Here is a 12,976-nt window from a genome sequence, read left to right as displayed (position 1 = left end):
CGATGAGAATGGGGGCATGCTCGGTCCTCCTTTTCCTGTAGTCCACAATCATCTCCTTTGTCTTGATCACATTGAGGGAGAGGTTGTTGTCCTGGCACCACATGGCCAGGTCTCTGACCTCCTCCCTATAGGCTGTTTCATCGTTGTCTGTGATTAGGCCTACCATTGTTGTGTCATCGGAAAACTTAATGATGGTGTTGGAGTCGTGCCTGCCCGTGCAGTCATGAGTGAACAGGGAGTACAGGAGGGGACTAAGCACACACCCCTGAGGGGCCCCCGTGTTGAGGATCAGCGTGGCAGATATGTTGTTACCTAACCTTACCACCTGGGGCCAGCCCATCAGAAAGTCCAGGATCCAGATACAGAGGGAGGTGTTTAGTCCCAGGGTCCTTAGCTTATTGATGAGATTTGAGGGCACTGTGGTGCTGAATGCTGAGCTGTAGTCAATGAACAGCATTGTCACATAGGTGTTCCTTTTGTCCAGGTGGGAAAGGGCAGTGTGGAGTGCAATAGAGATTGCATCATCTGTGGATCTGCAAATTGGAGTGGGTCTAGGGTTTCTGGGATAGTGGTGTTAATGTGAGCCATGACCAGCCTTTCAAAGCACTTAATGGCTACAGATGTGAGTGCTACGGTCAGTAGTCATTTAGGCAGGTTACCTTAGTGTTCTTGGGCACAGGGACTATGGTGGTCTGCTTAAAACATCTATTACAGACTTGGACAGGAAGAGGTTAAAAAGGTCAGTGAAGACACTTGCCAGTTGGTCAACGCAGCCTCGCAGTACACGTCCTGGTAATCCGTCTGGCCCTGCGGCCTTGTGAAGTGTTGACCCATTTAAAAGGTCTTAATCACATCGGCTGCGGAGAGAGTGATCATACAGTCTTCCGGAAAAGCTAGTGCTCTCATGATTGTTTCAGTGTTATTTGCCTCAAAGCGAGCATAGAAGTAGTTTAGCTCATCTGGTAGGCTTGTGTCACTGGGCAGCTCTTGGCTGGGCTTCCCTTTGTAGTCTGCAATGGTTTGCAAGCCCTGCCACATCCGACGAGCTTCTGAGCCGGTGTAGTATGATTAGATCTTAGTCCTGTACTGACGCGTTACCTGTTTAATGGTTCATCGGAGGGCATAGTGGGATTTCTTATAAGCTTCCGGGTTAGAATCCCGCTCCTTGAAAGCGGCAGCTCTAGCGTTTAACTCAGTGCCGATGTTGCCTGTAATCCATGGCATGTACGTACGGTCACTGTGGGGACAACGTCATCGATGTACTTATTGATGAAGCCAATGCCTGATGTGGTGTACTCCTCAATGCCATCGGATGAATCCTGGAACATATTCCAGTCTGTGCTAGCAAAACAGTCCTGTTGCTTAGCATCTGCTTCATCTGACCACTTTTTTATTGATCGAGTCACTGGTGATTCCTGCTTTAATATTCGCTTGTAAACAGGAATTAGGAGGATAGAATTATGGTCAGATTGCCAAATGGAGGGTGAGGGAGAGCTTTGTACTCGTCTGTTTGTGGAGAAAAGGCGGTCCAGAGTTTTCCCCCCTCTGGTTGCACATTAGTTTCCCTGCATTAAAGTCCCTGACCACTAGGAGCGCCGCCTCTGGATGAGTGGTTTCCTGTTTGCTTATGGCAGACTACAGCTCATTGAATGCGGTCTTAGTGCCAGCATCAGTCTGTGGTGGTATGTAGACAGCTACGAAAAATACAGATGAAAACTCTAGGTAGATAGTGTGGTCTACAGCTTATCATCAGATACTCTACCTCATGTGAGCAAAACCGCGACACTTCCTTAGATATCTAGCACCAGCTGTTGTTTACATATATACATAGTTTGCCCCCCTTGCCTTACCAGACGTCGCGGTTCTATCCTGCCGATACAGTGTATAACCAGCCAGCTGTATGTTGATATTGTTGTCGTTCAGCCACGACTCCGTGAAGCCTAAGAAATGTGTTTTTAATGTCCCGTTGGTAGGTTAAACTTCCTTGTAGGTCGTCTATTTTATTTTCCAATGATTGCATGTTAACTAGCAGAACGGAAGGCAGTGAGGGTTTATTTGATCGCCTATGAATTCTCAGAAGGCAGCCTGACCTCTGTCCTCTTTTTCTCCATCTTCTCTTCACGCAAATGACAGGGATTTGGGCATGTTCCCGGTTCCCTTCACGTCGGGCTCGTCGGACTTGTTAACTTCTCTAGGGTAGGGGGCAGCATTCGGAATTTTGGATGAAATGCATGCCAAATTCAACTGCCTGCTTCTCGGGCCCAGAAGATATGATATGCATATAACTGGTAGATTTGGATAGAAAACACTCTAAAGTTTCCAAAACTGTTAAAATAGTGTCTGTGAGTATAACAGAACTGATTTGGCAGGCGAAAACCTGAGAAAAATCCATTCAGGAAGTAGTTTTCTTTTGATTTTGTAGTTTTCTATTCAATACCATTACAGTATCCATTGACTTAGGACTCAAATTGCAGTTTCTATGCCTTCCACTAGATGTCAACAGTCTTTAGAAATTGTTTCAGGCTTGTATTCTGAAAAATTAGGAAGTAAGAGCAGTCTGAATGAGTGGACCCGAAAGTGTCACAGAGCTTTTTCATGCGCGCGACCGAGACAGTACCTTTCTTGTTTACCTTTTATATTGACAACGTTATTGTCCGGTTGAAATATTATCGATTATTTAGGCTATAAACAACCTGAGGATTTAATATAAACATCTTTGGAAAATTTTCTATGAACTTTACGGATACAATTTGATTTTTTTGTCTTCCTGTTTTGACTGCGTTTGAGCCTGTGGATTACTGAAGAAAACGTGCAAACAAAACGGAGGTTTTTGGATATAAAGAGACTTTATCGAACAAAAGGAACATTTATTGAGTAAATGAATGTCTGCTGAGTGCAACCATATGAAGATCATCAAAGGTAAGGGATTAATTTTATCTCTATTTCTGACTTGTGTAACTGTTCTAATTGGCTGGTTACTGTTTGTAATGATTTGTCTAGTGGGCTATGTTCTCAAATAATCGTACGGTATGCTTTCGCCGTAAAGCATTTTTTAAATCTGACACCGTGGTTGGATTCACAAGAAGTTAATCTTTAAACCTATGTAAAATATGTTTTGTTTTCTGAATTTTTATAATGAGTATTTCTGTATTTGAATTTGGCGCCCAGCAGTTTCACTGGCTGTTGAAGAGGTGGGACGCTAACGTCTCACGTACCCAAGAGAGGTTAAAGGGAAAAAAAGCATCTGCCAGTTTGTGGTGAGTAATTGCTGTTCGGATGTAAATTTTGTGTGGGAGAGGTGTAAAAATTATTTTTAGCAATCAATAATGGCAACCCTCCTGGCATTGACAACTGAATGCTCGGCTAAGAAAAGCCAACTGACATTAACTCCTGAGGTGCTGACCTTTTGCACCCTCTACAACCACTGATTAGTATTTGACCCCGCTGGTCATCTATGAACGTTTGAACATCTTGAAGAACGATCTGGCCTAAAATGGCCATGTACTCTTATAATCTCTGCACGGCACAGTGAAAAGGGGACTGTCAACCCCTCAGAGCCTGGTTCATCACTAGGTTTCTTCCTAGCCACTGTGCTTCAACATCTGCATTACTTGCTGTTTGGGGTTTTAGCCTGGGTTTCTGTATAAGCACTTTGTGAAATCTGCTGATGTAAAAAGGACTTTATAAAGCAACGTGATTTAGGTAGCAGTGGTTTATACAATCCTTACCATCCCAGTTTTATCTGACTCCATAGGAAAACAAATAAAACGCATCATGTACCTGAGAACACAGTTTGCATGGCTGCCTAGGCTGCGGCTCAGAGGACAGGTGTAAACATGGCAGGCTGCTGTATTGGCTTAGCACTGTGACAACACAAACCTCTGACTACTGGAACACGCCTGTATGAGATCATCTTCAATCATCGCCACTTAGAGCCATATGGTTTCATAGTGGGACCACAGAAAGATGGCTACCAAAACCCTTCGGTGGGATGTGACATTCCAGTTTCTGGAACCGTTTTCCACCTGACTGTGACCTTGTTATTGCTTGAGGCTGAAAGGATCGTCAAATGAACTAACGTGTCTTGAAATTAGCACAGATCAAGCTACACTGGGTCGGGCCAATTTGTGTTGTAAGATGTGGATATTTTGAAGCTGCTCCAGTATTCATGATTGTCAATGTTTTCATGTGTAGGAAGACCATGAATAACAAAAATGTAGATCATTGGCAAAACGTTTCTTAACCATGAATATCATTAGCTAAAAGTAAAAAAAAAAAATATATATTGTAATGAAACAGACAGGGAGCAGGCCTCGAACCCTCGAACTTCTAGCCCGAAGTCCAGTGCGCTATCGACTGTGCCCCAAAAGCATGCTCAAGTGGCAGAGTCGATATCCACGCTTATAAACCCAGGGTCCTTACAATATAAACAGCCTATGATAAGTATATAAGTATACATCCCAGAGCCCAGTATAGAAACATCCAACTTTGGTCACAATCAGTAAGTGATGTAACAAAGATTAAATGAACAGAAGTGAGTCAAAATGAGCATTTCATCCAAAACGCACAAATGCTCTACTTGGCTGATATGACAACTGGGACATGGAAGAAAAACATGACACGCTTTAAACTTAGTGTAAACAGAAGTTCAAACTCCATAGTAGAAATCTTGCCCTGTCCACACATTTCTTAAAAATGTATTTGGCTTAATAATACATACCTGAAAGTCATGTAATGCAACAATGTTTTCATGTTTTAGTTCCTGGGGAAAATAAACAGGAAATGTTAGTTCTTTGCAAACAAAAACTCAATTTGAGTAAACATATGGAAATGATTGAATATACTACATCAAAATAAAACTGGTTGCCTTACCTTGAGAATTTTGATCTCTTTCCCTAAAAGGGTCTGAGACTTTGCCAAGTTCTTCTTGTTTATGCATTTCACGGCCACCTCCCAGTCGTGTTTCTAAAAACAGACAAACAAGAATTATGAATTAGAATGCAGTTTGACTACAGTTTTCTGGGTGCCTGTAAGGCTTGTTTAATGAATGTTAATAGGTGAATTGCATGGAACATAAAATAGTGAAAGTGGTAAGGTAGCCTACTATATAGCGAAGGAATTAACGATGGACACAGGACTTAAATCCTTAGTTACCTACTAGCTATAAGAGGCATGGTGACAACATATAGAGGAATGTATAGCAGGCTTGGCTCCATTTTCCCATGGACCAGAATCCTCCCTCAGCATGAAGTGTGTTGCTGTTGGACAGACATGTCTCAGCATGCCTTTGTGGTCAATACTTACATTTGGACTTTTGGAATAGCAATTTTTCCCCCTCTTTATCATTTCACATCTTCATCTAGATTTGAACACCCTCCCCACCCACTTCAACATAAAATTATAATTCTAGCCTAGATGTTAGACCATCACAAACCAAACTGTTAAAGAAAAATACTGTAATTTATGTTCATAATACTCTTGTAATAAATTATCATCATGAGACTCAAAAGATCACATTTCATCTGCAAATGGCTGTTGACATTTTTCATCATCAACCCAGACGATCACGTCCTTCAGCTGCCAGGCCTCTCGATTTAAGGTCGTACTAAAACAACATAGAGTAAATTCTACAAACGTAGGAGTAACATGATGAACAATGCATACGGGAAGACTTCATTTGAATAATAGCTAAATTGATACAATCTTGTTAGATCTAGATAAAAAATAAATTAAAATACGTTAAAAAAAATGCCACATCGTCCCCTCACCTCTCTATTCCTGCCCTTGAACACCACCGCAAATGCACCGTGTCCTATCAAATCCTTCCTGCTGAACTCGAATTTCCCCACGGTTTCCATCGCTCCAGAACCTCAGGGTTTTATTTTGAGGTCAAATGAAAAGCGTTGCAGGGTTGCAGATCTCTCTCGGATGTCCCTTTCTCCTCCGTGAAGTCGGCACAGCTGGAAAGTTCACCTCGTCTTTCGATTGCCATGGGCTGCCTTCCTGAGAAAGAACGATTTTCTTCTCTCATGTTTAGCTAACGAATGGAAAGGAGTCGGCCTCCTTTCAACAATATACGAGTCCCATGTTTTTTTGTTATGGTAGTTAGCTAGCTAGCACAACTGACGCAGTGTTTACAAAGAGACACTAACTCCAATGTAGACTGGCTATGTAGCTGCTAGCTTAAATATCCACCTTAAAAACAGAAGCCTCGGTTTTGTTTGTATACGGAGGAAATCGTTGGCTCCATTGCAACCCGTTCAATAATGTGTTGTAATTTGTTCCAACGCAAGTTCACGATAATTAGGCAAGCGGCATCTCGTAATATGTTCAATGGGCTTGAGTAATAGTTATTTTTTCTTTGCAGAGCAATCCTCGTATCGATGGTGGTCTCAACAAAGCCTTCAGTTACTCTCCAAGCCCCAAAATGTTGCGCAGGCGCACGAACTTACAGCTTTATTTTAAAGAGAGGTGTCACATCGGTGTTCTGTTGTTGCGTACTCTACTGCATGTAACCACGTAGAGACTACACTATAGAGTACAACAGTATGAGCCATATCACCCATTAAACCTAGTGGTCAAACAGGTAAATGGTTCCAATCGTTTTTCCACCATTAATTTTTCTCATAAGGGATTATAGAAAAAAAGGGCTGTGTTTTGTGTAGGCTTTTCCCGGGGTGACGTTTTGATACATGTAAATCTCTCTTGGACAAGGTGACTTTTATCAATATATTTACCTCCGAAAAATGAAACGCTAATTAGCTGCTAATGTGGCTATCAAATCAAATTTTATTGCTCACATATTTAGCAGATGTTATTGTGGGTGAAGCAAAATGCTTGTGTTCCTAGCTCCAACAGTACAGTAATATCTAACAATTCACAACAATACACACAAATCTAAAAGTCAAATAATGGAATTAAGAAATATATAAATATTAGAATGAGCAATGTCGAAGTGTCATTGACTAAAATACAGTAGAATAGAATACAGTATATACATATGAATGAGTAAAGCAGTATGTAAACATTATTACCTCCTGTACAGCACTTTGAGATATCAGCTGATGTACGAAGGGCTATATAAATACATTTGATTTGATTTGATTTATTAAAGTGACTAGTGTTCCATTATTGAAGTGACCAGTGATTCCATGTATATAGGGCAGCAGCCTCTAGGGTGCAGGGTTGAGTAACCCTGTTTTTCAGTATTTATTTCCCATATTTGATGCACCTGTACTGTCCTCGCCTTCTGGATGACAGGCCGTCGCTCGGGTGGTTGATGTCTATGATCTTTTTGGCCTTCCTGTGACATCGGCTGCTATAGGTGTCCTGGAGGGCAGGCAGTGTGCCCCCGGTGATGCGTTGGGCAGACCGCACCACCCTCTGGAGAGCCCTGCGATTGCGGGCGGTGCAGTTGCCGTTCCAGGCGGTGATGCAGCCCGACAGGATGCTCTCAATTGTGCATCTGTAAAAGTTTGTGAGGGTCTTAAGGGCCAAGCCAAATTTCTTGAGCCTGAGGTTGAAGAGGCACTGTTGCGCCACACTGTCTATGGGGGTGGATCATTGCAGATCGTCAGTGATGTGTATGCCGAGGAACTTGAAGCTTTCCACCTTCTCCACTGTGGTCCCGTCAATGTGGATAGGAGCGTGTTCCTGCTGCTTTTTCCTGAAGTCCAGCATCAACTCCTTTGTTTTGTTGACGTTGAATGAGAGGTTATTTTCCTGGCAACACTCCGCCAGAGCCCTCACCTCGTCATTGTTGGTAATCAGGCCTACTATGGTTGTGTCGTATGCAAACTTGATGATTGAGTTGGAGGCATGTGTGGCCAAGCAGTCATGGGTTAACAGGGAGTACACACCCTTGTGGAGCCCCTGTGTTGAGGATCTGTGAAGTGGAGGTGTTGTTCCCTACCTTCACCACCTGGGGGTGGCCCGTCAAGAAGTCCAGGACCCAGTTGCACAGGGCAGAGTTCAGACCCAGGGCCCCGAGCTTGATGATGAGCTTGGAGGGTACTATGGTGTTGAAGGCTGAGCTATAGTCAATGAACAGCATTCGTACATAGGTATTTCTCTTGTCCAGGTGGGATAGGGCAGTGTGCAGTGCAATGGTGATTGCATCGTCTGTGGATCTATTGGGGCGGTAAGCAAATTGGTGTCAGGTTAGGTAGAGGTGATATGATCCTTAATTAACTGGCCTATCAAAGTACTTCATGATGACAGAAGTGTGTGCTACGGGGCGATTGTCATTTAGTTATTAAAGTACTACAAATGCCATGATGATCTGGACGAGACTGCCCAATCGTGGCAAAGGTAAGATTCTATGGATTAACTAGCTAATTTTAGGTAAATGTAGTAATAAATTGGCTACATTTCAACTGTCTTGTGCAAGTTTTAAATTGACACAATACCTTGTAGCAAAGGTGTCAACTAGAGATGACGTGCAGGAGCTTGCAGGTATTTGTAGTTTTCCATGCTTTTTCAAATCAAATCAAACGATCTCTACGTTGATGCTAATTAGCATTTTAGAATCTGAGAGTAAATAGAGCCGAATATATTTATAAAAGTCACCTTGTCCTAGAGAAATTTAAATGGGTATTAAAAGGTCATGCCAAGGTCACCCTTATTTTAAATGTTTCTAAAATCCCCTATGGGAAAAATGAATGGTGGAAAAACAATTGGAACCATTTCCCTGTTTGACCGGTAGGTTTTATGGGTATTATGAAACCTCCACTGTGGGGCTGTAGACCACCTAGTCCTTGCCAATACCAGTAGTTAGACTACAATAGGCTGTTGTCTTTGATAGCAGAACTGATGTCGAGTCTTATTATTATTATTATAGTAAAAGCACACATTTTATGGAATCTTATAACACAAGTGTAATAATAACATGGTTGAAACCAAATTGACATCTCTACTGGCACCATGTGTTATAAATCAGTGTTGAATGAGGGTCATACACATCCCCAATACCCGTCTGTGCAAGCGTGCGTGTGTATGTACACAGACTTATGAGTTACTTATTATAGTTTTTAATATGAATGGCTACATTATTGAATATTAAAGGGCCATTATGATGAACACTAGCTAGCTGCACACTGAACTACAGTACAGACGTTTTTTAATTGAACCTTTATTTAACTAGGGAAGTCAGTTAAGGACAAATTCTTATTTACAATGATGGCCTACACCAGCCAAACCCAGACAACGCTGGGCCAATTGTGCGCTGCCCTATGGGATTCCCAATCACAGCCGGTTACAATGCAGCCTGGATCCAAACCAGGGTGTCTGTAGTGACGCCTCTAGCACTGAGATGCAGTGCCTTAGACCGCCGTGCCACTCGAGAGCGTTAATAATTTAATTGATTAAAATGTCCTTATGTGTTGTCCTGAGTGTTTTATCATGGCTACAAAACTAAATGTAATAATAAGGCTTGACATCACATATAATAGAATGTGAGAATAGAATGTTGTCTAATCTGTAGTAGACAGTGTTTCCAACATTCTAGGGACAAACTGACTAACAAACAGTATTTCAATTGAATTCGATGCAATTTATTTTCCCTTGAAGGAATTGGAGTACTTAGAAGACTACACAGTACACACATAACAAACAACATAGAGGACAGGACATACAGAACAAAACATCAGGAACAGCCAAATGTAGGCCAACACAGCAGGTTAATGCTGCATTCGTAACCAAGTGGGAAATGGAAATTGACCACACACGACTGGGAAAAATCCACTTGAATGGCCCTCTAACAGGTAATTATGAGTGGGAAACTTGTCTATCATACTGAGCTCCCATATGCTGACCTCTGATGTCACCTACTAAGGAAATGACCTTGATAACAGCATTTTCAGCAGTTAAATGCAACAACAAAACATTATTTACGAAAAGCAATCTATTAATAATATAGTTTTTGAACACTATCATTTGTTTACAAGCATGATATCCGTACTTTTAGTTTATTGTTTACATAGCGAGCTTGTTGGCCATTAGCCAATCAGCATTTTTCAACTAGTTCAAATCACAAGAGTGCGACCAACTGATATTTACTCCCACTTGGTTACAAACAGCAAAAGTTGGCTCATGATGATATTCGTTTGCCATTCTTTTCTATTTTTAAAAACATTTTTTTTGCAAATACCAGAGCCAAATAATGTATGGATTAAGAATATTTATTTTGGATATTTATTTTTAAAGTAGGCTAGAATCCTCCTACCTGACCAGTGATGACCCCCAAAATCTGCTGTCTCAGCCACTGCCTGTCACCAAGGGAGTACCCCAAGGCTCAGTCCTAGGCCCCATGCTCTTCTCAATTTACATCAACAACATAGCTCAGGCAGTAGGAAGCTCTCTCATCCATTTATATGCAGATGATACAGTCTTATACTCAGCTGGCCCCTCCCTGGATTTTGTGTTAAATTCTCTACAACAAAGCTTTCTTAGTGTCCAACAAGCTTTCTCTATCTTTAACCTTGTTCTGAACACCTTCAAAACAAAGGTAATGTGGTTTGGTAAGAAGAATGCCCCTCTCCCCACAGGTGTGATTACTATCTCTGAGGGTTTAGAGCTTGAGGTAGTCACCTCATACAAGTACTTGGGAGTATGGCTAGACAGTACACTGTCCTTCTCTCAGCACATATCAAAGCTGCAGGCTAAAGTTAAATCTAGATTTGGTTCCCTCTATCGTAATCGCTCCTCTTTCACCCCAGCTGCCAAACTAACCCTGATTCAGATGACCATCCTACCTCGGCTAGATTACGGAGACATAATTTATAGATCAGCAGGTAAGGGTTCTCTCGAGCGGCTAGATGTTCTTTACCATTCGGCCATCAGATTTGCCACCATTGCTCCTTATAGGACACACCACTGCACTCTATACTCCTCTGTAAACTGGTCATCTCTGTATACCCGTCGCAAGATCCACTGGTTGATGCTTATTTATAAAACCCCCTTAGGCCTCACTCCCCCCTATCTGATATATCTACTGCAGCCCTCATCCTCCACATACAACACACGTTCTGCCAGTCACATTCTGTTAAATGTCCCCAAAGCACACACATCCCTGGGTCGCTCGTCTTTTCAGTTCGCTGCAGCTAGCGACTGGAACGAGCTGCAACAAACACTCAAACTGGACAGTTTTATCTCAATCTCTTCATTCAAAGACTCAATCATGGACACTCTTACTGACAGTTGTGGCTGCTTTGCGTGATGTATTGTTGTCTCTACCTTCTTGCCCTTTGCACTGTTGTCTGTGCCCAATAATGTTTGTACCATGTTTTGTGCTGCTACCATGTTGTTTTCCTACCATGTTGTTGTCATGTTGTGTTGCTACCATGCTGTGTTGTCATGTGTTGCTGCCTTGCTATGTTGTTGTCGTAGGTCTCTCTTTATGTAGTTTTGTGTTGTCTCTCTTGTCGTGATGTGTGTTTTGTCTTATATTTATATGTTATATATATTTCTTAATCCAAGCCCCGGTCCCCGCAGGACGTCTTTTTGTCTTTTGCCTTTTGATAGGCCGTCATTGTAAATAAGAATTTGTTAACCGACTTGCCTAGTTAAATAAAGATTACATAAAAATTGTAATAAAATCCTCCAGATGTGACGCTTGGGATTTAGGCCAAAGAGTTCTAACTTAGTTTCATCAGGCCAGAGAATCTTGTTTCTCATGGTCTGTGAGTCTATGTGCATTTTGGCAAACTCCAAGCGGGCTGTTGTGCTTTTTACTGAGGAGTGGCTTCCGTCTGGCCACTACCATAAAGGCCTGATTGGTGGATTGCTGCAGAGATGGTTGTCCTTCTGGAAGGTTCTCCTATCTCCACAGAGGAACTCTAGAGCTCTGTCAGAGTGACCGTTCGGTTCTTTGTCACTTCCCTGACCAAAGTCCTTCTCCCCCGATTGCTCAGTTTGGCTGGACGGCCAGCTCTAGGATGAGTCTTGGTAGTTCCAAACTTCTTCAATTTAAGAATGATGGAGGCCTCTGTGTTCTTGGGGACTTTTAATGCTGCAGAAATTTCTTGGTACCCTTCCCCAGATCTGTGCCTTGACACAATCCTGTCTCGGAGCTCTACGGGCAATTCCTTCGACCTCAAGGCTTGGTTTTTGCTCTGACATGCACTGTCAACTGTGGAACCTTATATAGACAGGTGTGTGCCTTTCCAAATCATGTCCAATCAATTGAATTTACCACAGGTAGACTCCAATCAAGTTGTAGAAACATCTCAAGGATGATCAATGGAAACAGGATGCACCTGAGCTCAATTTCGAGTCTCATAGCAAAGGGTCTGAATACTTATTTAAATAAGGTATTTCTGTTTCTAAAAACCTGTTTTTGCTTCGTCATTATGGGGTATTGTTTGTAGATTGCTGATGAAAAAAAATATTTTATACATTTTAGAATAAGGCTGTAACGTAACAAAATGTGGAAAAAGTCAGGGGGGCTGAAAACATTCCAAAGGCACTGTACTGTATTCTAGTCAAGACCATCCTATTTAACTGTTGCTATACATATACCATTTTATCCTACGTTTTCTTCAAATATACTATATATACAAAAGTATATGGACACCCCTTCAAATTAGCGGATTTGGCTATTTCAGTCACACCCATTGCTGACAGGTGTATAAAATCGAGCACACAACCATGCAAACATTGGCAGTAGAATGGCCTTACTGAAGAGCTCAGTGACTTTCAACATGGCACTGTCTTAGGATGCCACCTTTCCAACAAGTCAGTTTGTCAAATTTCTGCCATGCTAGAGCTGCCCTGGTCAACTGTAAGTGCTGTTATTGTGAAGTGGAAATGTCTAGGAGCAAGTGGTAGGCCACACAAGCTCACAGAACCGGAATGCCGAGTGCAGAAGCGCATAGTGCGTAACAACGTCTGTCCTTGGTTGCAACACTCCCTACCGAGTTCCAAACTGCCTCTGGAAGGAACGTCAGCACAATAACTGTTTGTTGGGAGCTTCATGAAA

The 12,976-nt window shown here is 42.1% G+C and overlaps 1 protein-coding gene across 11 annotated transcripts in view; it reads right to left on the bottom strand.

The window, feature by feature from the left end:
* The window catches only part of LOC120025438 (serine/threonine-protein kinase ULK1-like), a 35,693-nt gene extending 29,247 nt beyond the window's left edge, over window positions 1-6,446 (bottom strand). For 4 of the 11 annotated variants that reach the window (XM_038969964.1, XM_038969965.1, XM_038969968.1 and 1 more), the window contains exons 1-3: window positions 5,769-6,444; window positions 4,873-4,965; window positions 4,721-4,762 (exon numbers count right to left, since the gene is read on the bottom strand). In XM_038969964.1, coding sequence (XP_038825892.1) covers window positions 4,721-4,762; window positions 4,873-4,965; window positions 5,769-5,858 — 225 coding nt within the window. In that variant the 5' untranslated portion in view covers window positions 5,859-6,444. Of the gene's footprint in view, window positions 1-4,720; window positions 4,763-4,872; window positions 4,966-5,154; window positions 5,376-5,768 lie in introns of those variants that run through there. The other 7 variants (XM_038969973.1, XM_038969967.1, XR_005473014.1 and 4 more) reach the window with 6 other exon arrangements.
* Window positions 6,447-12,976: the final 6,530 nt, after the last annotated feature.

The sequence above is a fragment of the Salvelinus namaycush genome, chromosome 31, assembly GCF_016432855.1.
Source record: "Salvelinus namaycush isolate Seneca chromosome 31, SaNama_1.0, whole genome shotgun sequence".
Classification (NCBI taxonomy): Eukaryota; Metazoa; Chordata; class Actinopteri; order Salmoniformes; family Salmonidae; genus Salvelinus; species Salvelinus namaycush.
The sequence above is the reverse complement of the archived record's forward strand: the minus strand, read 5'-3'. Positions and strand labels throughout refer to the sequence as shown.